Consider the following 26,803-nt stretch of genomic DNA (forward strand, 5'->3'; position numbering starts at 1 on the left):
CGGATTGGCTAAGACCGCGAAGAGAAAGTCGTGGTTCAACTTCATTTCCATTAGATTCGGTTTGAGGGTCGGTCATCGGATGACCTTGGATCCGAGAAAAGCCTGCCGCAACATTGAGAGATCACGAATGCGTTCGCGGAATCGACTCCGGAATCGCGGGTATTTAGGTCAACTCGGCCACGATTCTCCGCTATTTGAATTATTCCCCCGTCGTCGTTGCATTGTTAATGGCTACCTATCCGTAGCACGAAGCCAAACCACTACGTCTGATTTTAAGTGTCCCGAATTGCCTAATTTAAAATCTTACTTCGCTTCTGTCGTGAAATAAACGTGATAGGAGTGCGCTTCGCCTATTTATCTGTACTTTCTAAGTTGGTGGAGATTAATAACCGCGATTTCGCCGGGAGAAACGATTGCGATTGGTGATAAATAAAACGAAACGTTTCGTTATTGCGGACGAGTGTATTGCAATTCGTAAGGTACAAATAGTACAAAGGGTATAAGAGTACAAACATTGCGTAGGAACTAGATTATGCGGACATAGAAAAAGTACAGTTCAGAGACGTGATATAGCGGAGAGAACTACCTCGTTTTCTCTCTTTCCTCTTATATCACTCGCAAATGCGAAAAATTGCGTCCTTCGTGATTTCGCCCTGATTTTGTCCTCTTACGGGGAGGATTCGTGCCGAGATCGTAAACGCGTCAACAATGTGCACGAGAAAAGTCTATCCGGAAAGGACGAGTCTACTGCACAAGCACTTCCTCTTGCAACATTTCAAGTAAGAGCGATCATCATGTATAAATAATTAGGCTGTAACGATTGAGTCAAAATTAATGTTTAATATTTCCTTGTGAAGTCTTGCTGCTCATCGCGAGACATCGGCATTTTTCGCTTTCTACCCGCGACATTCTGACTGCTCTGTTTAGGACGAAGGTGTGTATAGGCGAGAGAAAGAAGAAGCGAAGGAAAGCATGAACATGGGATCTCGGCACGAGTCCTCGGGACTCTCAATAAACGTAACATGTCGCGCGTAAATCCTATGTCAGATTATAATAAATATTATATAATAGAACAACGTAATAATAAATATATTTATATCTTGTATATATAAATATGTGTATGTATATATGTGCATATACATGTACATATATACATATGCGTGTATACATGTACATACATATGTGCGTTATAGGAAGAAACATGTCGACACAACTAGCGCTAAACACCGAGAGAATCCGCTTTATTGTATATTCTCCACCATTTATTTACAGCCGTCTTAGAGAAACTATATCTTACAAAAGATCGACTGCACCGACCGGATAACTAGAATTCGCAACGGCGATAATCGATATCAAAGCTTCTAGCACGAAACACGTATTATTCATATAAACGCCTATGTTTCCATTAAATCTCGCGACTTCCTCCCCTTTCTCCCCGTCTTTTCTTTTATTTCATACAAGCACGCACTCGCAACACACACACACACACATACACGCAACACTCATACGTGACCACGCAATTTATTCATTCCCTCATTCTCGCTTGCTCGTGTGATCTTGTCATCATCACATCTGTCGGTTGAGCATGAAAGAAACTTGAATAGGTCGCCTCTAATTTCGAGATCGCATGTCGATCGCGATCGATCTTGATCCCCTTTATCTCCTATCAGCTCGGACAGCACTCTTCTTGACGGATTTAAGGCTTAGTGATATGATCAGCCGTTGTACTGTAATCCTACTTCGAACGTCTTCACTTTTTCATCTCTATCGTTCTACTTTTGAAAATTACGCGAGCCCACGATAGACACTCGTGCATCGATTTGATCCTGATCGCTGAGCTTTCTGAGCCTGGCGTAAAATAAATTTCTCTTAATAATATAAATTCAACGTCGACAATAAAATGCTCGTGTATCATAAGTCACGCGCGATCGTAACAGCGGCGCTAATTAGTCTCGTTTCTACGACAATGTATCTAAAATTATATTTATAAATCTTCCCTTGCGCGTACATCTTTTTAGATATAAAAGGACTAAAATTCTTCGATTTGAATTCTCTTTTAGAATACTTAATATCTACATCTGGTTCCTTCTTTATTGATTGAATTATACATGGACGCAAGGCGCTCGAAAATATAAAGTTCGCGGATCGTGCGAATCGATTTCGAGTTTGTTAAATAGAAAACCGAAAGAAATACGTTCTTTTCAGTCATACAGTTGGTTCTTTTTCGTCGGTATTAAAATATTTCTAATTCCTGCGAGATTCATTCGTCAATTGGATTTAAGATCTACGTCTAGTTGTCTCACGCAATAAATGGTCGATAATTTCGTTTACGAAATCCACGTTCATGAAAATTCACGAATAGCAATCTATCAAGACTCTGTTGCTTCGCGCTATTGAACATACTCGTAATCTACTTTTCCCGTCGCTATTTTAGCTGTCGAGTCGTCTGCATGTACGCGACAGTTGTTGTTTAAACTGCAGTTTGTACTACGTGGAAGACGGATATCCGTGAGAGTGTCCAAGTGTCTTGGATTACGAGCACCAAACATTCAAGTTATACACAGCTAGAGGACTCGGTTCGATCGGTTCACAAGTGGATCAGGATTTAAGCTTACTGTTAGTGCCCTGACCAGTCTCCTGACATTCGTTTCAGTCTTTCGACAGAGGAAATTCGTCTCGAATCCTCGCTCGTCACTCGGAATGGATATACAAAAGTTTATCGAACGAAGAAGATTCATTGCTCCCATATTGGTCGAAGTCTTATGCCGAACGTTTCAACCAGATTGATTCTAATTGTAAGAAAAATCTAGCCTCTTCTATTTCTAACGAGTGGTCATTTTGTCGCCTACAGAATTATGTGTTCGATCGAGCCTTAATAAAATGTGTAACAAAGATAATGATCAATCATGTCTCTCCGTGACTCTGCACTGGATCGTTTCTTTTGGTCGATTGAATTGAGGAAGTCGTCATTTGAATATCTACAGGAGACAAATTTAGAATGTATGTGACAGGTATCGATTCAACATTTATCAATGAACCCCATTTCGAGGAGGGTTGCGGATCTAATCAGACAGATTGTCTGAGAAGTACAAGTGATTGTTTCACTTCGTAAAGCATTCCTTCACGTAACAGATAAATGCTTCTCTTATCTCCTATCGATTCGCACGGTATTGCGGAATCGATGCGAGATAACAGTGGAAATCGCTTATTTGCTGCTATCGCGATGGAACTTTCTTTTTTATCGAATGAAATTCGCTTCTCCCATGCAGTGATTCTCGTTCTGTCAGTTTTGCTCTGTAGGATTATCGCTTGGGGTTGTGATCGCAAGCGATAGACATGAATGCACACGCAACGTGCCTTTTTCGCACGAATGCTGCAATTCTGCTAAGTTCATTCGCGTGGTTTGCAGATCTTTCCTCTTTGTGTCGGTTTTACAACGCGGTCAAGTTATCGGAGGCTATTTACAGATATTAATAGCGGATAGGAAGATTATTCATCAGTCAAAATCTCTAAAAGTGGTCGAGTAGGGATCAAGGAGACTATAACATTGTGTTTCGATAAATCGACTTAGCAGCAATAGGATCTCAATATACATTTCCGGAGTTTGCTGAAATCTTTTCGACGCGAGTCATAGTGATACTTTTCGGCGAGACGGTGAATCATTTTAGAAAGTGATATTAGAATTACACAGTGACGCTGTGTAGATTCCACGGAGTCGCCAACATTTATTCCGACGAAATAAATTCGTACTAGGCTACCTAGAACACTGACAGTCGATAAATGACGAAGTAACCTACTGTTTATGGGGACAATTAGCATTTATGAGTATCTTTTTGCCGACGTCTTCTTCTGTGATCAAATTACGTATGTGATATCGATACGCCCTTATCGAGACCCCGAATCCACTTATTATTATACCGTTAGCTTTCCTTCGAAATATACCTCGAAATGGATACAAATTACGTGCATATGAACTCTCGTGTACGTATCAATGCTTTAATCATGTTCGGACGTCTAAAGAAAAGTTCTGTCCGTCTAAAGATGTTGATGTCTACTTCTTATAATGTCGCCCGACGGATTCCCCCCCTTGAAAGCAATTCTCGTGACTCGACGTCTTTCTCGATCACATGAAATACGCCGGATCATTCTCCGCGATGACATCGAGCCTCGACAGTTGACTCTTGGGACGCTGCGGGAGCCCACCGGTTTTCCATATGACCTCACGGGACCCCTTGCGTCACATGTAGGTCGGCTTCACCTTGTAGGCCCGCTTCCACACCTCGCACAGGCACACGGTGCTGTGGAACCTGTAGAAGATCGCCAGCGGCATGGAGACGTGGGTGATAATCGTCCACGCCCACAGACCGTAAAAATGCAACTGCACCGGGTGCGATTCCGCCCGTGACTTCTCCAGCGTGTTGATCGCCCACATGGCCAGATTCGTCACCAGCAGGAACGTGACGATCTCGCGGCCCGGCTTCCTGCGTATCTGTTCGGCGGTGGCGACCGTGCGCCTCGACGCGTCCAGGATGAAGATGGTCTGGCAGGTGGTCTGGACGACGCTGGCCAGAGCGGTGACCAGCACGAGGACCGTGTGCTTCTGGAGGGTAAAATGGCCGCCGATAATAGTAAACGTGGAGTAGATGAACATGCCGGTCTGAGCGGCCACCAGGAGGATGTTGTCGAGCTCCAGATTTCTGCCGCCGTCGTAGCGCAGTTTACGCATCTGGAACATGCCGATCAGCGTCGCCAGGGTCGACATTCCGTAGAGCGTCAGCTCGCAGACGTTCACCTCGGTCACCGCGAGGCTGACCAGCTCGGGCCGCGAAATGAGGACGAAGAAGAGGATGAGGGAGATTATGGTCAGCACTAGAATCAAAATGCCCACGAAGAGGCCCTTGTGCGCGCGGGCGCAATCCACGCTGTAATGGTGAGGCGATTTCCTGCGAATAATGGAAAGTTCGTCAACAGAAGTTGGTGAATTCATGAATTGGGTGACGTAAGCTCCAGTGGCAGTTTATTACGCGTTTTACTTTGCGCCAGGATATTACTCGCAATCGATTCTCTGATAAACGCGCTAGCGAAATTAGTTGGTAAACTGGGTTGTCATTCACGTGCTGTAAGCATGTATTGTTCCCGCAGCTGTAGGAGTATTAGCCGTAGGCGAATGTATTGTCCGTACCTGTAGGCGTGTGCGTGGTGACGCGAGCCCGGCGGCGTTGCAGGCTGCGTGAATCCGACTTTCGATATGTTTTTCCACATTACGTATAAAATGGCCGCGCAAATCAAGCTGTATTCTATCGTGCACGGGAAGAGGAAGGGGCTGGCGTCTTGTACCAGCGATCCCATTATATTCGTCCTTCTGCATTCGAACATGTGATGGGGACCTTTTAGACCGCGCGGTAGCCGCACGTGTTCTCCGTGATGGGCATGAATGTGACCGCCGAGATGAAGGCCTCCTTTCGAGCCTGAAAATTCGACAGTCAGACCGATCGTAGAACCGTAATGGGAGACAACGTTCGAACGCGTTTACCTAGTCTGTGGGAGATTCTAAGGGAGTTGTTCTCCGGATTGTAGAACGTGAGGATCTCGTGTTTAGTTTCCTGCACGAGAACGTTCAGCCAAACTGACAGATTCGTGCCGATCATGTGCATCAGTCCGAAACGTGCAACGACGCGATGACGGTAAACCTTCATTTGCTAAAATACGAGGCACTCTGATAAGATTTCGACAGTAACTTTTACCATCAAATAAAATATATAATTTTACTGCCTCTACTTATATGCTTGCAGCAATCTACCTTCTAACTAAATATATTCACTTCTGTGTTGATTGTTAAACATATACACATGTAATATGACTGATATGACAGAGGTAGGAAACAAGTTACCTGAAAGAACATGTCCTTTTCATCAGCAATTTTTTTAAATAGAAATTTTTCGTATTAATGCTCCATATAAAACATTATACTCTCTAAACCTTTTAGGGTGAAATATTCGCGCGAATGGAGTAATTATTTCACTCGGTGGCGGTATTTTCCCTCCAAAACTTTAGAGAGTACGAAACAATAAAAGTTCTGGCGAGAGTTAAGGCTGGCTTATGCAAGGCCGTAACCGTTAACTTATGTCGGAATCGGTAAAAATTAACCAATTACAGTCAATTATTCTCTTCACTTTTAACGGTGATTGGGCAATTTTTACCGATTCCGGCATAAGTTAACGGTTACGGCCTTGCATAAACCAGCCTTTACATTAATGTTAGAAACAGAAAGGATAGTACATTATATCGATAGGGCACTAGAGCGTTCGGATGGTCACGTTCTACTATTGTTCTCAGGGTTGTTCACCCTTCTGTTTCATTAACCCCGTAACCGACGAGCTTGTGTTAGCTTCCGGATTCCCCATCGAGCTTACACCATCGGAGTTTTCCGATATAACATGTGCAGCGATTCTCAAGAAATCAATGCAGTAACTTTCCATACGTATAATCTTATAAACTTCGTTTTTATTAACGTGGGCAGTTATATCGTTCTATTTACTTTGAAGTGGATTTTATTTTAACACGAGTTTTAGTTTAATCTTCAAGACGCAGAGCGATGTTGAAGATTGAAAAGTTACGAACGGTGACCTTCGATATTCTCACCGAGGAAAATGAGTTTTGAAATCGAAACCAAGTGGCTTGTCATTGAAAGAAAGGTTGCAAGTCGTGGGAACGGATATATCACTCGCATTCGGCGCCCACTCACCTCATTGTTCAGGAATATGAAGTACATTTGGATGAAGATGAAGGCCATTCTCGTAGCGGGCGTGAGCGCCAGCATGATGTTGTGGCACTTGGTGTTCTGTTCCAGCTCGAAGTACTGGCCGAATTCCAACCCGGAGTAGATCATCGAGCCGATGCCGAACGCCACGGCGCCCATCCGCAGATAGAAGCTGCCGTAGTGCTGGACCGGACGTACCGCATTCACGTGCGGGTATCCGGTCTCAAGTGCGTCGCTGTCGCCGCCGGCGCCGCTCGACGATCTCGACGAGTCCAGATCGCACACGTCTTTCTGCTTCTCTGCTTCGCAAATTTATGGATTTATGGAGAACCGGTTAATTGCGATCGGTCATTACGCGGCAGCGATCGCCCATCATTACGCACCAAGTCGGTACCGCCTGCGGCGGACGCTCCCGTTTCGGCGATCGCCGCCGGTCGAGAGATTTTGACGAGGAACGAGGCGAGGTCATCGCGACGATATACATGACGTTGCGCCACCGTGCGCGTGAATGTTAATTGCTCGGTATGTAAGGCTGCGATTGCCAAAGCGGTCTGACCACGACGAGCTTCGTCTACTTCCCTACGAAACTCTACAGAGCCACGTAAAAGCTCGTAAAAGCCGAATCGATATTCCCTATCGAGTCGGAAATATTCATCGCGGCGTATAGGGACGTGGCGGATCGTGGTAACTGTTTCACAGTGTTTTCGGACTCACTTGGTTTTGTCTTGTTATCGCTGAACAGCATGGCGTACATATAAACGAGGAAGATCATGCTGCCGAAGTAGAGGTAGAGGTAGAAAGCCTCGTAGAAAGACGGCGGTATGTACGTGGATATTACTTCCGCCATGGGAAAGGCGATCCCCATCACAACCAGAAGTTTCCCGTACAGCGCGCTCAAAGTGGTCGCCAGGGCGTCGCTGCAGCAGAAACGGAAATTGAAGCCGAACGAAAGCGCGGATCCACGTCGCGCGTGGATTAAATCCTCGCTCGCGGAAATAGATCCATCTCCGGCCGGTACTTTGAGAAATCACCGCGCGCATTCCTCTTCAGTTACTACTTGCCGGCCTATCAAACGGATCTCCATTCGGAATGCACCGAGGAATTTTATAAATCCGTTCGGTTTCTATAAACCCACGTCGGGCCTTTATCGGCTTCGTAGGAAGGATTGAAATCAGCGGACTGCATCGCATGGACTAACAATTCCCTCTGTACGTGTAAATCCAGACGTTACTTCACTTATTGCCGCGACAAATTAGTTTTATTCATTTTGATGGGGAACTAAGAGAGTCGCTACGTGATTTTTTTTCCGACGCGGGATCCTCGTGTCCACAAGTGGCTCTCCTTCCCTCCTCGGCCCTGACCCAGATAAAAATGTTTCTTTTCTTCGAAGGAATCACGGAAAACGAGAGATTGAGGGCAGCCGCGCGAATGATGGATCGTTAGCTCGATGCCCATCATCGTGTAACATTACAGCGGAGGTACCATTGGCCGCAAATACATCCACCCCCGTAAGAATTGGCTCAATTACGAGTAATCGCGTGGTCGGCTGTACGCGTGTGTTTGATTCATAAAGTGCCGGTAATTGCGGTGCAGACGTCGGTCAGGATAACCTGGAGGATCACGTGAAATTTCCGTGGTGACCGGCATTCCCCTTGGCGCGTATCAGAGGACGAAAGCGAGTCGAAATCGCCAATTTCGGCGAAACGCGCGGCAGAGGAACAAGCTCGAACCACGAGGAAAGACAAAAGTCTCGTTTTATTATGCAGAACGTACCAATAGTAGTCACTTTCGTCGAATGTATAATATAATTCTGTGAATAATTAACGTTGCAGTTTTAACATCGTTCCATCGCTTTGTAAAATCATACATGACTAATACCATAAATCTGCGCGCATAATTAATAAACTGTAAATTCCTGGGTACAATAATCCAGCTACCATAATATTAATGGTACCCTAATTGCGTGGCTACATACAAAGAGTGTTACACACGCATGCGGTTATTACGTGAGATTATTATCCGCACGCTTCTGTTGTACAAACAATTATATTTTATGGATATGAATGCAGCTAAAAAAGATTAATAATTGCTGGAAATCAGTTTCGATTGAGCGCACAACGTTCGGAGAAGGCCCGGACCGATCGAGAGATCGGTACATCGACCTCGATGCGAGACGGAGAAATGCCTGATCCGCTACTCACCATCCAAGGTTCTTCCACTTCCGCTCGTCGGTGACCTCGAGGAAGGTCGGCGGATAGCAGACCGCCGGAATCGGCTGCGAGGAGCATGGTAGGGCCAACGCAAACTGGGGTGGGCGGTGAACGCGAGAAGGTGAGCTGCTGCTGTGTCTAGACAGTGTTTCCGGCGAGACGATTACCGCGGATGGTGAGGCTGGTGACGGTAGCGCGACCGGCAGTCCTGGCCAACTGTATAGAACGTGTCTATTAGTATGTCGTTATTATTTTCTATGTTGAGTTTGTCACGAAATTATGTCGTGTGTCTTAAGATTCTCGCGGTAAACGGAAAAAAAACACGTAATCGGAAAAATTAACCATCGAAAACACTATTTAATCGGTTTATCTGATAAAAAGTTTTCTCAGTGTAAAGTTGTAAATTTAAGGATACAAAGGAATTTGTATCCTTAAATTTTTCTCTCAAGAATTCCCTTTGGATTTGCAAATTCTTTCATCTACCCATCTTTCACTTGTCGTTCGTCACTTTCGAAATGTGAAAGGATATCTAAATAAAGGCATATCAAATACGAGTCGCAAAGAATATCAAACAAACATATTTGGTGTTGGTTGCAATACGATTGCAGACCATGAATACGTATTCTAAAGTTGTAAATTTGAGGATTTATTTTGTGCAACGAGCATACTTTGGTATTTAGATAAAGATAGATTTATTGGCTACATATCGCGTGAAACATATCTCTTATTTTTTTATACATTTTACATGATGGAAATTGCCAGCAATTTCGCGACCACGCCTTTCTCCCCCAATTGCCATTAGCGATTTTAATTAATTAATTGCTCGCTCAATAAGCTCCACGTGCGCCTCAATTTTTTTTAACAGTAGAGGCTTTATTCTTCGGCAGCGACGAATTCATTTATAATTTTAATTCTACATTCATATTTTCTCATGATCATATTCTATTCTTTTTTAATTAGTCGCGTTGAGAATTAATTAACTCATAGTCATTACTGCCATACATATGACATATATAAAAGAGAAAAAAATATATATAAGAGACGTAAAGATATAAAAAGATAAAAGTATATTAGTGCGTATGCACTTTGCGGTTTTCATGTGCATAAACCCTCGCGCCCGCCTGATTTAAGGTCAACGCGGTGCCATAATGTTTGACACATTACATTGACACTGGCTGCAGGAAGAGACCGACTAGTGCTGATGGCTTTGTGAGTATCATTAGATGACGTAGCGTTAACTTTCTAACACGGGTCATTTATCTAATAATAGTAGCCGATCTATTTAATCCGACACGTGATAAAACGCGCTTTTTTTTCGCTCTTTGCACGCGCGTGCGTTTTCTATTTTAGGAACATGTAAAAATTTCTGTAAATGATTAAGAACTTGCCCGAAATACAATCGTTGAGTTGTCGTAAAAGAAATATCTGTCAAGAGATTTTAAGGAATTCCGTGTTAATAAAATTTGATAGGAACGCGTTATATCACAATTATTCTAATTAACTGTCAACACTTTGCGCTGATGGTGTCAACATTATCGGTGCATCAATATTACTTTTTATTCCGTTTTCTTAGACCGAATTTTCTAACTTCCAACATTCTTTGCTACGCCACCTGAACTCTGTTATAAACTCCATCAAATGCTAATCAAAGTGACTTTAAAAAAAGGTCTACGCAAACCGAATAGATTTGTCCACCGTTGCAACCATTATCATAGAAATTGCGTGCTTTGACGCTTCCAATGTTTCACGGGGACGATGTTTCAGCGTTGTTCCGCATATTTTAGGAGACAAACGATCCGGCGTACCGTTGACCTAGCCCCCGATATGTCGGAGGGTCGAAAACAGTGAGAAAAGGACCGCGGTCCTTTCGCCAAGCGCGTGCGGTACGGCGTAAAAATTATTTCGCAGCAATGTGGCTTCGGCGCGATACGGAGGCAGCGATAGAAGAGCGGAAGCTTGTCTCGTGCCTCCGAGCTTTTTGAAATAATCACGTAGCGTTGTGAAGCGTTGGAGCGAGAGAGGGTGTCGTTGGCCGAGGGAAAAACGGGTAGGACAAGAGAGGGCACTGAGAGGGTTGATTCAGTGGTCGAGTGCCGTCCCTTGTTGCGAAGGGCTTGAGAACCCGGCACATCGCCCACCCTTTGGCGGAGCCCTCCCGCTCTTACGCTACCTTCCGCCCATCGACGTCCCTCGCGGCACATCCCCGTTCCTCGGCATCTTCTCCCTTTTTTTTTCGTAACTTTTCTCGGCCGGATTTATTACATCATTAAAATTCTTTTCAGCGGACTTTGGACACGACGCTGACCTGGTTCCTTTGCAATTTTAATTTGCTTAGAGAGAACGGCAGAGTTTCGGCGCGCGCGAATTGATCGATGTTTCATGCTTCAACTCAACGTCACTTACTTTCATTAAATTTACATTTAATTCGACCGACTGCGTTCCCTCCTAGAGTGAGAAATTGGTGAGAGCGAAGAAAACGATCATAATCGTTACTCCCGTGGAAAATTTGTTTTTTAAAGCTATTGTTTGCCGAAGACGCGCATTACTGCGTTCGCGCACTCGTCGAGTGTCTTCCGCATATTCTCACGAGGGCAAATTGCAATTTTTCACACGTTGCCGCATACACGATCTGTCGCTTCTCGACGAGATTTCCCGAGGAATTCTTCACGTTCCGCGAAGGCGTCGCTGGCATTTCATTTGAATTCAATTGCCACGCAGCCATTGTCAAAGTACATCTCTTATTCAGAAACTCGGGGAGTCCCTTTGAACTTTGTGCCTCGGAAATTCCAACTCGCTGGCCTCTCCTTTTTCCATCACTCGCACGCTCTCCGTATATTGCGATGGGAATTACGCTTCCGAGATTTCTGTCAGCGAGAAACATCGATTCTATCGCTTGTCATTTCGTTATCCGCCATCGCACACATCTTTCAACATTGGTTCCTTCCCGATTTATCCTACCTCATGCGACAGTACATTTTTCACGCGCGAGAACTCTCCGTCTTTCTCATTATAAAATACGAGTATAATCAACATACCATAAAGTGTAATTTCTACTCGGGGAGAATTTTTTCTTAAAACTTTATTCTGAAAATCATGTAACCGTCAGACCACATAGCTTTACCGAACAATTTTGAGTTTTTACCATATATTCTACTAGTAATTATACTTAGTACATTTTACTAGTAGAAGGTAATGTAAAATTTCAAAAACTCTCATGTTGCCCCACGATTACATGATTTTCAGGATAAATTTTAAGTGAAAATTCTGTTCGCGTATTTCAAAGCGATATCAGCAATTATGAATCCCGTCAAATTACAACTCGGATATGGACAAAATTTGCGAGAAACACTTGCGTAGAAACACTCCTAACATAGTCTCCCGCACTCCTAGATGCAACAGATATCGAGCGCGAGCGAAATCTTGATACCTGAGCGACGTCTCCTTGATAAGGAGACCCATACCCGTGACCTTGACTCGCGCTTTCCTCGATCGTCTCGGTGGTACGTTGGCCCTCATAAACGGCCCTCACCAACGGATGACACTATCACGGCCCTCCGGCTCGTGACACGGCACTCACGGACCCCGCATCACAAACTGAGGCCCTAACCGGGGCAGACCGGCTCCCTGACCATTGTATCTATCGATCCTTCTCTCTGCCTGTGTCATTTCTCTCCGTCCCTGCCTGGATATGCGGCCGTTTGATAGCGAGCTCGTTAGCGGTGTATCAAATTTGCAGCGGCGTAACACGCCGTTACATCGCCAGCGCGCCAGCTGATCGGTTTGTCTCGGTTACGTGCCGGGAATTCGAGGGAAAGAAAGGTTCGACGGGAAAACAGGGATCGCGAGGGAATCCGGAAAAAAGAAAAGAAGAATAGGAGATGCTGTGTAGTAGACGTAGAACAAAAATTGCGAATATATTGTCAATATTAGGACAGCTACCAGTGATACAATAAGAAAAAAGGGTTTAGCAAGAAGTGGAAAGAAAATAAGTCAAGAAAAAGGAGAAAAAGAAATTTCTTTGTACGTACAATTTTATCACTTTAAGAAAATTGCGGGGTTTAAAAATTGGATAATTAATAGTACGGTTCGTGATGAATAAATTGTCCCTCCATTTCAAAAGAGTTTCTGGGGAAGTGCGCGGTAAACGTCGCATCTAAGATCCGCGAAAATACTGTACTCCGATATTCACACGTTGCGACTTTTACTCCGTCTGCCTCCTGGGATCGGCGGCCCTCGTATATTTGCCGGAAAATGTCTGACGGCATTTCCCCGTGTGCGTGAAGCTGGCATCTCATTTCGTGGAAAATCACTAATTGTACTCTCTAAAAATCAATTAGTGAATTATCACTGGAAACAGTGAATAGCCACTGATTTGCAGTTATAAGTATACTACTGAAATTTTCAGTAGTATACTTATAACTGCAAATCAGTGGCTATTCACTGTTTCCAGTGATAATTCACTAATTGATTTTTAGAGAGTAGAGAGTTCTGATTTCCTTTCTAATAGTTCTAGAATTCCTGATACATTAAACACATAGTTCTGGCTTTTAAGACCAAAAAATTGAAAAGAGCAAACTGATTTGCTAACTTCACGCTGCAAATCACTTTGTCCCCGGATGATTTCCTAATTATTTCTGCTAGGATTTTTATCGCATGAGAATTCTACAATAGTTCTAGAAAGAGTTCTGGCGAAAAAACATAGTTTTTATAATTTAAAATTTTTTTATCACTTTACAAATATATCCTCATGGAGACAAAGGTGATTTGCTGTCCGAAATAACAGAGTTCTGACTTTCTACAAATAGTTGTCGCATAGTTCCGAACATATTTAAGCATTTTCTACAGAGTTCTATACAATAGAACCGATAAATAATTTTTAAAAAATTAATAGTGTTTGAAAAATGTCCGATGGTACGAATTTTAATCAACAGAAATCACCGCTGTATCAATTTAAACTATCGATGAGTAATTATTACAATATAAATAAGTACGAATAAGATTAATTGATATTTAATTCTTCAATTAAACGTATCGCGATGTAATTCGACTCAAAGTTCTGCATTCTGACCAGCATTTATATGATTCCGTTAATAAGAGAAAAATTTCACGATTATATTTCCGTTAATAAACAAAAAACTTTAAAATTAATACATTTCAACATTGACACCGCACAATAAACGCAACTGAGTTAACAATTTATCGAGACACAATCGAGACACAGCATCGTTTTGAAGAAGCAATCGTCGCAATGAAAAAGTAATTTCACTCTCGGTATTTATCGCGAGGATTCAGCGATCACGCGACGATATCGTTCGCTAACTACTTGTCGCGAACGCGTAAGAAACAATATGATATGCGAAGCGGCGCGGGCCACTAACTCGGTTAGACTTCGCCGCGTAAACAATCAGGTGTACGGCGTGACTTTTTTTCTCCGAGCGCCGTTGACCGAGCACGAATTCCAAGAAATTACGTACGCGCCGTAGTAAACAATTCAGTCTCGAGTGCCGGTTACAATGACGTAGCACCGTGAACACTTTTTTCGAAAACAGTCTATTGTGCCGAATCAGTCTGCGCGAGTGAGTCGAGCGAGGCGGATGTTCCGCGTGTCGTCGCGTCGCCCCTCGTAACGCGATTACTTTCTACGAGAATCTCGATCATCTACGCAACGCGATCGTCTCGTACGAGAGTTTTAACATCTATCCATCGCGTTTAATTGTCGCGATCCGTAATCACATCGGTGATTAATAACGAAAACTTATAACATATCGATCGCTTGATAAGACATAATCTCTCCAACAATTAAACGTATAAAAGTGCGCGTATAACATTAAGTTTTCATTTTCCTCGCGTTCGGGAGTGCCGTTTTACTCGATCGAATTAAAGACTCTTCAAAGCCCATTTGAACAAGTATTTGTGAAATGTCCCTTCCTGTCGATGGCCACACTATAGAGATTTGGCAGTTTTTCGACTGAAAAACTCGCCGACTCGAAGTGGAGGCGAACTTGACGGAACAAAATGAATACGTTCACATCGACTTTGTAAACGGGAGTGTAAAATCGCGCGAACGATTTTTGTGTTCTCGCGAGTGTCCTGGAGGATAATACGAGAGGATGAGGTGGCCTGGGGAAGGCATCAGGCACCGGCGGAGCAACTTTATGGTGAGTGTTATTTTCCATTTCGTGCCAAATTAATCTTTTCTCCGGTGTATTATCGAGTCGTTTCATTGCGTAAAGAATTATTTAGCGCCAGTAATTGATCAACCAATGTAGAAAATTGCATGACAGCCATCGGCCGTCATGCAATTTTCTACATCGTTTCAGTTCATAATTTATAAATTCGTTTGAGATTTTACAAAAGTTTATTCTCGTGAAAATCTCGGCTTTTACCAAACAACTTTCGCGCAATAATCATATAAACATATCTAACCGAATGAAAAGTTTTATACGCATATGAATTATATCTTGCACTATTTTCGGTTTTCAGTTTTCTTGAACGCTATTTTAATAGAAATCTTATATTTTTCTGTTACAGATTCATCGTAGTTAAACTCCGCTGCTGCTGCGCGTCGATTGGTGAGTCAAATAATTTTTTAACGGGGCAACGAATCTACATTTCGTAGATCGTAGATTGTAGATGATAAATTAGTATATTTCGTAGATCCTCTGGGAAAAATTTTGACCGTTTTTTGATGTAGTTAAGCAACTTAACATTTCGGTTATTGCCACTTAAGTGAAAATTATCTTTGCGTTACTGAATATCGACAGAACTAATTGAGAAAATTGATTAGTATTACTTTAATATCTTGGATATAGATAGAACAGCTAATTGTGACTTTTAGTTACGCGGGATAAAGTTTGTAAAAGATTAGATTTACGAACTATCTTAATAATTCGATTACTAATTGTGGGCCCCAAAATGGGTTGCAACTGACTTTTTTTTCCCAGAGTACATTTCGTAGATCGTAGATTGTAGAACATAAATTAGTATATCTCGTAGATCCGTTGCCTCAAAATTGATAGAGTACAACATAATTTCGTATTTATTTTTATACATTTACTTTAACGAAAGGGAGTGATCGCGACTTTAACTGCGAAGGGTTGGGTGTCCCGTAATTTTCATGCAAAATATGACGAACATTATTAATATATTCGTCGAGCTAATCTCTAGTCTATCAATTTTTTATTAACAAATTTATATAAAAATTTATACAATGACGTGAGACAGTATATTTTGTCGAGAACGCTGAAACTTAATATTATTTTCATACATCATTTGAAATTACTAATTAAGGTGATGCTGGAGTCTCTCTGTTTTACCGACATTTTTTAATTAGGGATATCTTTTAATTGGCTTTACAGAATTGCAAATTTCTTGTACACGATTAAAGTTCGCACAAAAATAAAAGTCCGTCTGCTCGACTTTATATAAAAAACGAAAAAAAATTAAATATTTTGGCATGTAGAGCTGTCACATGACGATAATATTTGCATACAAAAATTCTATAGTTTATATCTGCAAAATGAGGCCGGAGAGACCTAGAGACAACATGCAAGAACAATATTGTGTACTTGGAACTAAGATTAAAAGTCTAGAAAAAAAAGATAGGGTTAGAGAAAAATTTATAAATGCAAATACAGCTGTAGAATGATAAATAGAGGACTGCATGATAATAAGATGGCACTGCAATCTGGTAGACAAGGAAAGATGTATCGTATTATTGCTCTCTCTTTCTTTTTTATGTAATATACATATACGCACACATACATAACTTTCGCGTTGTCGGTAAAACAGACAGACTCCAGCATCCCCTTAACTGGAATATTCAATTGTCGGCCTATCGTACGGAAAGTCTCTTTTCTCTGGGTCTCACGTCATTTATTTTGTATTGTTTGTGCACCCCGCGATACACTTTTAAGATGCGTCTCGCATGAATACATGCACAGTCGCACGCATCTTCGTATTTTTACGGTTGTTTTCGCGGTCGGTTTTCGCGATCGTTTTTCAGGAAAAAGCTCACGAAATTATTAATTGTTTGACTTTATTAACATTATAAATTTTAGTTTACCGTGGAATATAATTCAAATATATTAAAATATATATAACGCGAAGTAAATTTTGTTTCCGTATCTATACTTGAATTTTGAATTCGAAGATCGAGTCAACACCTATTCTCGAGCAAATAACGGATGTCGAAATATATTTGATCAGTTTTATACAGTAAATATTTTGAATTAATTTTCTTCTTTAATTAACTTCTCGTGGTCGTGCATTTTTTTTACACGATCGACGCTCGCATACGGTTCGAACCGTACGAAATATTTGTCGGTGACGATAATCCGACTATGGAAGGAATTTTCTTCCTTCCTGATCTCTGGTCAAAATGATCAGACTGTAAGGCCAGGAGCAACGAAAGGTATGTCCAATCTGGCCCAACGAAGGGATACGCCGAGTTAGTGGTCAATATTGGCCACTTTGATGTATTATGTGAAAGTGTTGTACGATATATGTTGATTTCTTCTTATGTGCAAAAATTCGGGTGGGTTATATTCTTTCCTTCTTTACTTATTCTTGCATATGTACAAGATTAAAAAGACCCCTACTAAATCGCGCGCGTATAACTCCAAACCTCTTATAAATCGCGTCGCGGTTTTAACGAAAGACTCGTAGGTTTATTAACAAAAAGGTGAAACGCGGAAAATAAATAATAATCGAAAAATAAATTACTCTTTTGGAATGTCTTTAAAAATGCTTCGACATGAAAATTACTATTTTTGTGCAAAAAATGCTGAGTATTTTACTGTTCTATTCAGAACGGATTAGCCATATTCGAAAAATAATTACCATACAGACTTTATAACGTATACAATCTATGTGGTGACTTTATCGTTTGCCATTTTTTGTCCAATAAGATAAACTTATTAAATATTTCATAGGTACGAAATCCGCGCTAACCGTTGCGTCGGTATATTCATAGTAAAACACGTGAGAAATCGTGAATAGCCAATTTTCATCACACAGATAAAATATATTACAAATCTATTACAAACTGAATATGAATTAAAACTATAGAACAAATAATTTTTCGCGATAATCGTACGCGTCGAATACATTCCCGTGATTGCAGAACTCTTTCTAGAACTATTGTAGAACTTTCAAGCGATAAAAATCCTAGCAGAAATAATTAGGAAATCATTCGGGGACAAAGTGATTTGCAGCGTGAAGTTAGCAAATCAGTTTGCACTTTTCAATTTTTTGGTCTTAAAAGCCAGAACTATGTGTTCAATGTATCAGGAACTCTAGAGCTATTAGAAAGGAAGTCATAATTCTCAACAATTAATGATTTTCCACGAAATGAGATGCCAGCTTCACACACACCATTTCCCCGCCCCACCGCGTCCACCATTTTCCCATCAGGGCGACAAATTCAAGGCGAGAGGAGAAGAGGCTTCGTCGGAGGATTGGGATATAAATTTCCCGTCGCGCGGCACTTCCGCTATGACCGGAAAATTTTTTATCCCCTCCCAACGAAACGAGGCGTGCACGATTGCACTTACGACAATATTGTAGTAGCTTTAACGCGAGGTCTCTCGATTCTAGCAACGATAAATTTCCCTGCGTTAAACTCTCCTTATTTTTAACTAATCGTATCGTTTCGGTGGATATATATCGGTTTGATGTGTGTGCATAGTATCCGGAAAGATACATCATGATGCAAATTTCTTCAAATCTTTCGCTGTCGCGCGAGATGCGGGATGTCTTGAGTACATGTCTAAGGTGATTGAATCTGCATGTAAATCGACGGAATAAGCTGCTTCCCTGATAGATTGGCGAAGAGGATTCGGAGTTCTCCGACACGATGAGGACTTGAAGAGGGTGGGGGTGGTTAGGAGGCCCGAAGGTCGAGCCGGAAGCGAGAGGGAAGACGCGCGAGCGGAGATCGAGCGTGAGCCATAACCGAGTGACAGGTCAATATTAACACTGACGCCGATGGTCGTACCGTGTACACGCGAATTCACGTTCGATATCCGGCGGAAGTAATCGAGTTCCGCGGATGGACCGAATACGCGTGCAAACCAGACGCTCCCGCATGCCGGAATTCGAGAGGGACTTGGCATTCGGTCTGGTAAATCGGTTCCATTGGAGACGCCGCGGACGAGCAACGCGTAAAAGCCGAACGGACGAACAAAGGCCGTCGCATTACTGCGATACCGCGCGTATTTTCCTTTACAACGACGGCAGGCGCGATGAATTCTCGTTTGTTCGAAATTATGCACGCGAATAACAATAGTTATAGTTCGCGCGCGTGAGCAACACATATTGTAACGTTACATACGTACGATATTTCTAAATAATACGTTTGCGAAAATTATTAACACTATATCGTATCGGTAATATAACGGCAGTTGCGGTTAAAAGAATTGGCGTCGAGACAATCCCCCGCGTTCATTCAAAAGGACTCGTGTTGAACAGACGTGGGATTGATGGCGCGGAGGAAATCGGCAGCGTGTTGTTGCGAAATCGCCGAGACATTTTTCACGATCAAGTTTAATTGCCGTGCAGTGTACGAGGTGCAGGGTCGTACGCTGGGAACGGAGGGAAATGCGCGTTAATCGCAGACGGTGATTAATGCGGGACCGCCGGGACCGCTGGCGCTGGTCACTCCAATGAAGAGACGTGGAGAAACGCCGGCTCTTTAGGGGAGGCTGTAATTTACGTTGCGGTGGCGCATACAAAGCGACAACAATCGATACAAAACGGTCGAATCAACGGCGAAACGCTCGTTTCTTAACAATCTCGTTTCCGTGCGACAGAAATTAATATCACTCTTTCCCGGGGTTGGGAAGTAACTCGTTACCCTTGTAACGAAATTACCAAGGTTGAGAAGTAACGGTAACGACGCTACAAGTAACGCGTTACTTGTAGCGTCGTTACCGTTACAATTACTTTATTTGTAACGAATGAGTAACGAAGTTACAGGTTTTTTCATTTGTAACGTTCACGGTAACGTTATAGTTACAGTTTGTCGTTACTTTACCGCACGTGAACTTTTCACTAGTTGCGTTCGGAAAACAAAGCAGTTCAGTGATCTTTAATATGATTGGTTCTTGCCTGTAGTTCTAATGGGTTTAGATAAAAGGTAATTTATTAGTATATTTTTTATAATATATTTGCCGATTTTAAGTAATAAACTGTATTTGCGAGTTGTTATAAAAATATTCCGTTGCTATATTTAATTACAAATTCTCTACAACGTTTGAAAGAAAAGATTTTATAATTGCAAGCTGTTTACGTCCCAAATTTAAATTACATTGATTAACTGGAGAGAGGAAAAAGTTTGCTGAAAGCTGTTTGGAGGATTTATGTGGCACCCAATCAAAAGATAATTCTCCAAATATTAATAAAGACATTGACAGTGATAATTTTTTTTTTCGATCCTAAATAGGTCCGTTAAATGCGTGAAGTTAAATACTTGCAATTAAAAATTTATGCTTTAAGGTCAGAGATTACTTCGCTCGCTCGTTCCGTTCATGCCGGTATTTTCCTTTCAGTCAAGAAGCCCGCGAGAGACGCGTGGATCGTTAACGTTCGCGAAAATTAGCAACGAGGGAAAGTGAACGAGGTACGTCTCGAGTGGCGTACAGAGGCGGCACCAGGGGTAAAGGCACTTTCCGTTACTCACTCCTGCATAAGCGTCGCGGTCGACGGTTTCTCGATTTCCGTGCTAATCGTGCCGCCGTCCGGCGTTCGAAGCGCAGCCTCCAACGCGGCCGCTTCCTCCTCCTCCCTTAATTCTTCCGAGGCCTCCTCGGGGATTGTCGTAATGTCCTCAATCGGCGGCAAGTCGTTCCCGTTCTCCTCCAGATGATTTTCCAGCATGGGATCGGAATTATTGTCGCCTGGCCGCGTCACTTCCTCGATATCGGAATCGATACCCTGTGGGATAGAATCGGGAAGTGTACGTTATCGTCAGTTGATGAGCTGCGCTAATTTTTTCACGTAGTTTTAAATCCTTGATGACCATTTCATTTCCAGCAAAAGAATTATTTTTGGGATATCGAAAACCATTTTCCCGTACACGTTAAAGCCAATATTTTAGCAAGGCAGAAAGACTTTCATTACACGTAATATCGATAAATCGATAGTAATAAAAAAAAGAGCGCCGCTTCGCCAAATGTGACGTGAAATGACACGCGAGCGGAGTAAATATTTAATAGGATCTCTAATCAAGTAGGACACGTATGATTTATCCGTTACCACGGAACAGCCAATTTTCCAATTATCCTACTTTCGTGATTATTTACGCCATTTACGGGGATATTGAATTTGTCTGTCGGAACATGTAACTTTATTGGCGTGTTATTTTAATTAGTTATCGACACATAGCTGCGCTTTAATCCGATTTTAGAAGGGTCCAATGCAGGTCTGAGGATATCGCGACTAGGATTCGATAGTTTATCGAGCGCTGCGGCACTCGCGTTCCAGAAACTATCTCCCATCGCTCAGCATCGATTGACGAAAATGTAAAAGACTATTGAACTTCATACGTATGGTAGGTCTCGATATCGCTTGTAATACCTTATTCGATTATATCAAAATAAAACTTTGCAGAGTAATCAACGCGGATTTCAAAGGTGTGCAAGGATAACAGATCTGTGACTATGCAATTATGCCCTTCTCGTACTAATCCGTCGTAAGTGAAATGGCGAGTCAAGGACCTCGGGGGTCCCGTAATTCACGCCGCGCCGCTCGAAATCTTTTCGAGTAATTACCCTCGGCTCAGGCTCAAGACAGATGATTTTTAATCTGCAAGATCCCTCATCGTACCTGTGCAAAGTCCATGTAGAAGGAGTCTCTAGAGTCGGAGCTGCCCTGGCGTAGCCGGAGGCTGAGATCCGGCGAGCTCTCGCCCATCTTCCTTTATCTCCTTATCTCCCTCTCGCTTTTTCACCTCCCCTCGGGGGCTCAACCGCGCCTCCTCCCTCACGGGGGGGAGAGTCCCCGACTCTCCCTCGCGCCTCTCTCCTCGCTCCTTTCAACCCCCTTTCGCGCGCCGACCCCCGCGCGCCTTTGTCTTCGACACGAGCTCCTCGCTCCTCTACGGACGGGGAATTCTAAAGAGGGTGGGCCCTTGTGCACACAATCCACCGGGTTTGCAGCCTGAAAGAATCGGCCCTTGAGAGACAGATCGGCTTCAACGGCGCGCCGCGACTCCTCCACCTGCCTTTCGCGCATCGAGAGGAAGCGAGAGAGGCTGCTCTCGACCGCGCGATGCGAAAATATTCCCCGTGAAAAAGGGCCACGGCGAGAGCGCGCGTGGCCCTCGTGTCCCAGCGAACAACCCCGGATATCAAAGGCGCTCTCCTCCACCCCTTCGCGAAAGAGACGGTCGCGCGAGCGCGCCCCGGGAAGCTATGACTTTCATTTCGACGCTTATCCCGGTTATTAGTCGTCGAAGAATCTCCGGGGTAGTTGCTGAAAATTGCTCTTTAAGACCCTCCGCTCGAACGTGCATATATCATCGCTGATTTTGCCTTGAAGACCGTCGCGTGGCACGTGAATAACTAGAACACGAAAATAATGTTTTCTTCTATCTCGGCCTTTTCTTCGGTTCACTCTTCAATTAACGGGCAGTCCCTTTCGCTAATTATGGATTGGTTTGCCCATTTTCTTGGCAAGCTAACTAATAGTTAAATTATATGCCTATGGTCTAGTTTTTCATTTTCTGGTTAACCAGGTCGGTCGACTCTCTATCTTTTTTTTATATTATTATCTAAGAAGGGATAGAAAATCGACCAACTTCTGATTAACAATTAACCAGAAATTGAAAACTCAGGCTTATCTTTGTTTCATTTGAAGGAAGAACAAAGACATACATTTAACTATTAGTTAACTAACCAGGAGTTTGGAACAATCGGCCCTGTCTTTGTCTAATTTGAAGGGAAAACAAAGATAAAAATATACATATGATCGATTAACTGTTAGTTAGCTTCCCTAGTAGCACAGTGCATTGGCTAAACGTTGGCCCAACACAACCAAATATTGGGCCAATGTTTAAGCAATGTTTGTTCAATGCACTGTGCTACTAGGGTTACCTCCTGTTTCAACCTCCTGATAAGTTAACTAATAATATAATTAATTTTATTATTATTATTATATAATATATTATATATTAATATAATTATATTTTTATCTTTGTTTTCCCTTCAAATTAGACGAAGATAAACGTATAATTTAACTATTAGTTAGCTTATCAAGAGAAGAACCGGTCTTAGTCTCTTGTACAATGTAAAGTGGAGAAGAAATTGCCTTTTATCTCTCGGACGATATAAAGTACGCGCGATGCATTTTCATCGCGCGTACTTTTTACGCGAGAAACTTTGTCCAACTGCTGCCGGGCAATCCCGAAAGCGGTCCTCGATGTCCTTAATTACGTAAGGCGCAGGGACGTACTTTGTGGAAAACTAATTACGCCAGGTAGGAAATTAAATCTGGCTCTCTTCGAGTTAATTATCCCGTTCGCGGCGCGGCGATAACTTCAATCGAAGCTGTAAAACATAATTATGGCCGCCACGACGGTCGTTCGAGAGCGGCCGCGCCGTCGACCGGGGATTCCGAACGTGGTCCCCGCGCGCAAGACGATTTTATTAATGCACGAGCCCCGTAAATTCTACGGCAGGTTAATCAAAATGCATTGACGCGCGAGCACACAGCGTACGAAACGTATCGTCGTGCCGAAGTTGCCGTTTACGCTCGGGGCGAAGCGAAGACTTATGTGCTTAGGCGCTTAGGCGTGTTGTTTCTAAGTCTTACAGGCGAGCTCGCGCTGCGCGCGGACTTGTCGTCGGCAAGGGTAACAAGATACTCCCGTTAAGACGCTACTTTACGCGCGGGGAATGCATAATTACTCTCGCGAGAGTTTCGGCCGAGGCCCTCGGGCGATTGCGAGCTCTCGAAACTCTCGAAGGGCGCCTACGCGCGTATAAATCCACGAGCGGCGCGTGTCTCGCGTCCCTGTTTCGACAGCGTGGAAATTGAAGAAACGCCGATCGCGGCTCGGCTCGGCACTTGTCGCGACGATATTCGCTAATCGAATATCGACATGGCTACGATCGCACGGAGCGCAAATAACGACCGTGTCGCAGCTTCAGCTGAAAGGTATCCACCGAAACCACGGATCGAAGCGGACTCGGGTTTATTCGCCGCGAAGGAAAAAACAAATGTCTCCCTTCGGAGGGAGACGCGCCCGTCATCCCGCGGGGTGATTCAGGCGAAACGTCCTTCCTCCGGCCTTCCAGGACCCGGAAGGCTCGAAACGTCAATGAACATTCTTCCCGCTCTCAGGGGCTCGTCCCCAACGCCATTCCGCGACGGACCCTTCCCGAACGCTTTACGGCCGGTACACGTACGTGGCGTCGAATATTTCTCCATCAAAATGACTCCCCGCGCGCATCAGGGAAACACCGGGCGCAGCAGAAATAAAACGTGGGGTCGGGCTCCTGCGAATCGACCGCGGTAACGCAGATAGTTCCGCGAAATAATTACGTTATAATCGCTTTCTCGCGTTGTTCTCAGGCATAACAATAAATTATATCGATCTCCGTTGGAGAGTTTCTCCGTGGAATATAAACAAGGGGTCAATTCTGTATCTTACACTATAGCGAAAATGCTAAAAGTGAATGCCCCAGTAGCGCAATACATTGGCGCAATATTAGGAAATAATGTAAATTTAGTATTTCCTATACTGGTTCCAGTATTGTAAGATGGACGCCTTTTCTTATTTAGCCATGTCTATTTAGCAGCACTGGTCTAATATTGTATCAATATAAATCTAATATTATATACTTATTATCGTGCAATATTTACATTTATTCCATGGCCAATATTGACTTTACGTTGGACAATATCGGCCAATGCATTTTTAATATAAAGCCAACGGCACACGATACTATTTTTCCTACTGGATTGCTTGCGAGAGCCAATCAGGATTCAGCCAGAAGTCACCTGATCTAAAACTCTGCATTCAGATTGGCTCTCGCAAGCAAGCCAGTAGGAAAAATAGTATCGTATGCCGTTGGCTTAAGAGGACGGTTAGTAAGAGACAACGTTACCCTAGTAGGACAGTGCATTGGCTAGACATTGGCTAAATATTGGCCCAATGTCTAGCCAATGCGCTGTGCTACTAGGGTAGCTTTGTCCTTCTTAGACTCGACGGCAAATCGACCAATTTTTCCTCCACACTATTCACGAATATACGAATCGCGTATTACGTAATCGCGCATAGTGTGGCGCTAGCTTAAGATACAGAATTGACCCCCAGATTCTGAACGAGGATCGGTAAATAGCTGAATGAAGCGAGCGGCCGAAGTTAAACGGGGAAAGATAATCGCGGTAGCTTTCGCATTTGGATGGAATAATTTATGGGCGCCGCGATATACAGGCGAGACGCGGCCGCGTGACGACACGCGGCGAGGCGGAAGGATCGCGCTCGCGCGAGGATCGATACGAAGACACTCTATATCCGGCATCGTTAATACCGTCGCTTCTCCGGCCACAGTTGCCGCTTTCCCGAGACTTTCCAACGATTTTCCGTCGCGTGCGCGGCGAAAGGCGGCCCGCGATATTTTCCACTCCGCGTTCCATGCCGCGTAGCAGTTCATTGCCTCTTTGCGCCGCGGCGATGTCGCGCTCGCGATGTTTTATCTAAACCACACGTCTCTCCGCGTTGCTGGACGCACGCAATAAAGCACGCGACGCGGGATGAAAGATAAACGCCGGCAAATGATAGGCTGGGAGAGCTATCGAGCGACAATCGGAAACCACGTCGGCGGCTTGACGTTAGCGTGATGTTTGCAAAACCAACGGGGGGGGGGAAACGTCTTCCGCATCGAGATATTTCGGTATTAAAATTGTATCGAAGTAGAACTAATGCGGAACCTAAACGAATACCGTGGCCGCATTCATCCACCGGAGCCTCGACGCTCATTTTCCGCGAGAGGCCATCACCCCTCTGCTCTGAATTATTTATCTCAAATACGAAAACCCATCGGGGTCACGACGATATATCTACCCCGCACAGGTAAAAAAGCCCCGCGGATCGAGCCGAAAATACTTTGGCGAATTTCGGCCATCTATTTCAAGAATACTCCGATCGATCTCGCGACGTCGCCTCGGGAATCTCGTGCGAAGTGCCGCGGGGACAATTCGCAGCTACGCACAAATAATATAATTAAGACATAGAGGAAAGTCCCCTATTATGGGATAGCAGGGTCTCTGTTAAATTAATAGGCGATACCAGTTGATTCCGCCGTGAATTAATTGCCCGCGGCGCGAAATCTGCTTAGCGGAAAATTAATTGTTAGGTCGTGCAATCGTCGCGAAAAAAGATTTGTGGCTGAATTTGGGTGCCGAGACCTGCTATCTCATATTAGAAACCTATCTCGTGACAGAGGACTTCGCTAGATCCACCCCGCGCGGCGTTCGACGCGGCGCGAGGGAGAAAGAGGAAGATGCGAATTGTACAAAACGCTCTGGCGCAGAACGCGGGAGCTTGGAACGCATCGCGGGCTCTTCCTCTCGACGCCCGAGCGTCGGGCCGCGTGATCGACTCCGGCGCGGAAGGGAAAGAGGCGGGCATGGCATGGCACGGCACTTACGGGGAGAGCTCAAGGCGTCCGTCGCCTTCCGGCATTCATCTTGCCAGCACCCTACGTCGTTCTCCCGCGGGCGACGCATCCTCTCCCTCTCACATCGCGCTGCCCGCCGTGCAGCAGCAGCAGCAGCAGCTTTCCGTTTTCACTTTCGTTCGGCGCCTCCTCTGGCGCCGGGCACGGCC

At 43.8% G+C, this 26,803-nt stretch overlaps 1 protein-coding gene across 3 annotated transcripts; it reads right to left on the reverse strand.

Moving 5' to 3' along the window:
- Positions 1-1,116: 1,116 nt before the first annotated feature.
- LOC105562191 (otopetrin-2-like) lies at positions 1,117-22,650 on the reverse strand. 3 transcript variants are annotated; one of them, XM_012012825.1, is made up of 8 exons: positions 21,796-22,650; positions 20,651-20,904; positions 8,962-9,186; positions 7,475-7,677; positions 6,746-7,059; positions 5,534-5,699; positions 5,183-5,468; positions 1,117-4,943 (listed from the first exon to the last, which is right to left on the reverse strand). In XM_012012825.1, exons 1-8 carry the CDS (start codon positions 21,880-21,882, stop codon positions 4,238-4,240), a joined length of 2,241 nt encoding a protein of 746 aa, XP_011868215.1. In that variant the 5' UTR covers positions 21,883-22,650; the 3' UTR covers positions 1,117-4,237. The 3 variants fall into 3 exon arrangements, with proteins under 3 accessions (XP_011868215.1, XP_011868212.1, XP_011868214.1); XM_012012822.1 differs by lacking the exon at positions 21,796-22,650 and having other exon boundaries at positions 6,746-7,062; positions 20,651-21,111; XM_012012824.1 differs by lacking the exons at positions 20,651-20,904; positions 21,796-22,650 and adding an exon at positions 12,398-13,303 and having other exon boundaries at positions 6,746-7,062.
- Positions 22,651-26,803: the final 4,153 nt, after the last annotated feature.

This window comes from Vollenhovia emeryi, unplaced genomic scaffold (assembly GCF_000949405.1).
Source record: "Vollenhovia emeryi isolate VEMERY1.0 unplaced genomic scaffold, V.emery_V1.0 DF939193.1, whole genome shotgun sequence".
Classification (NCBI taxonomy): Eukaryota; Metazoa; Arthropoda; class Insecta; order Hymenoptera; family Formicidae; genus Vollenhovia; species Vollenhovia emeryi.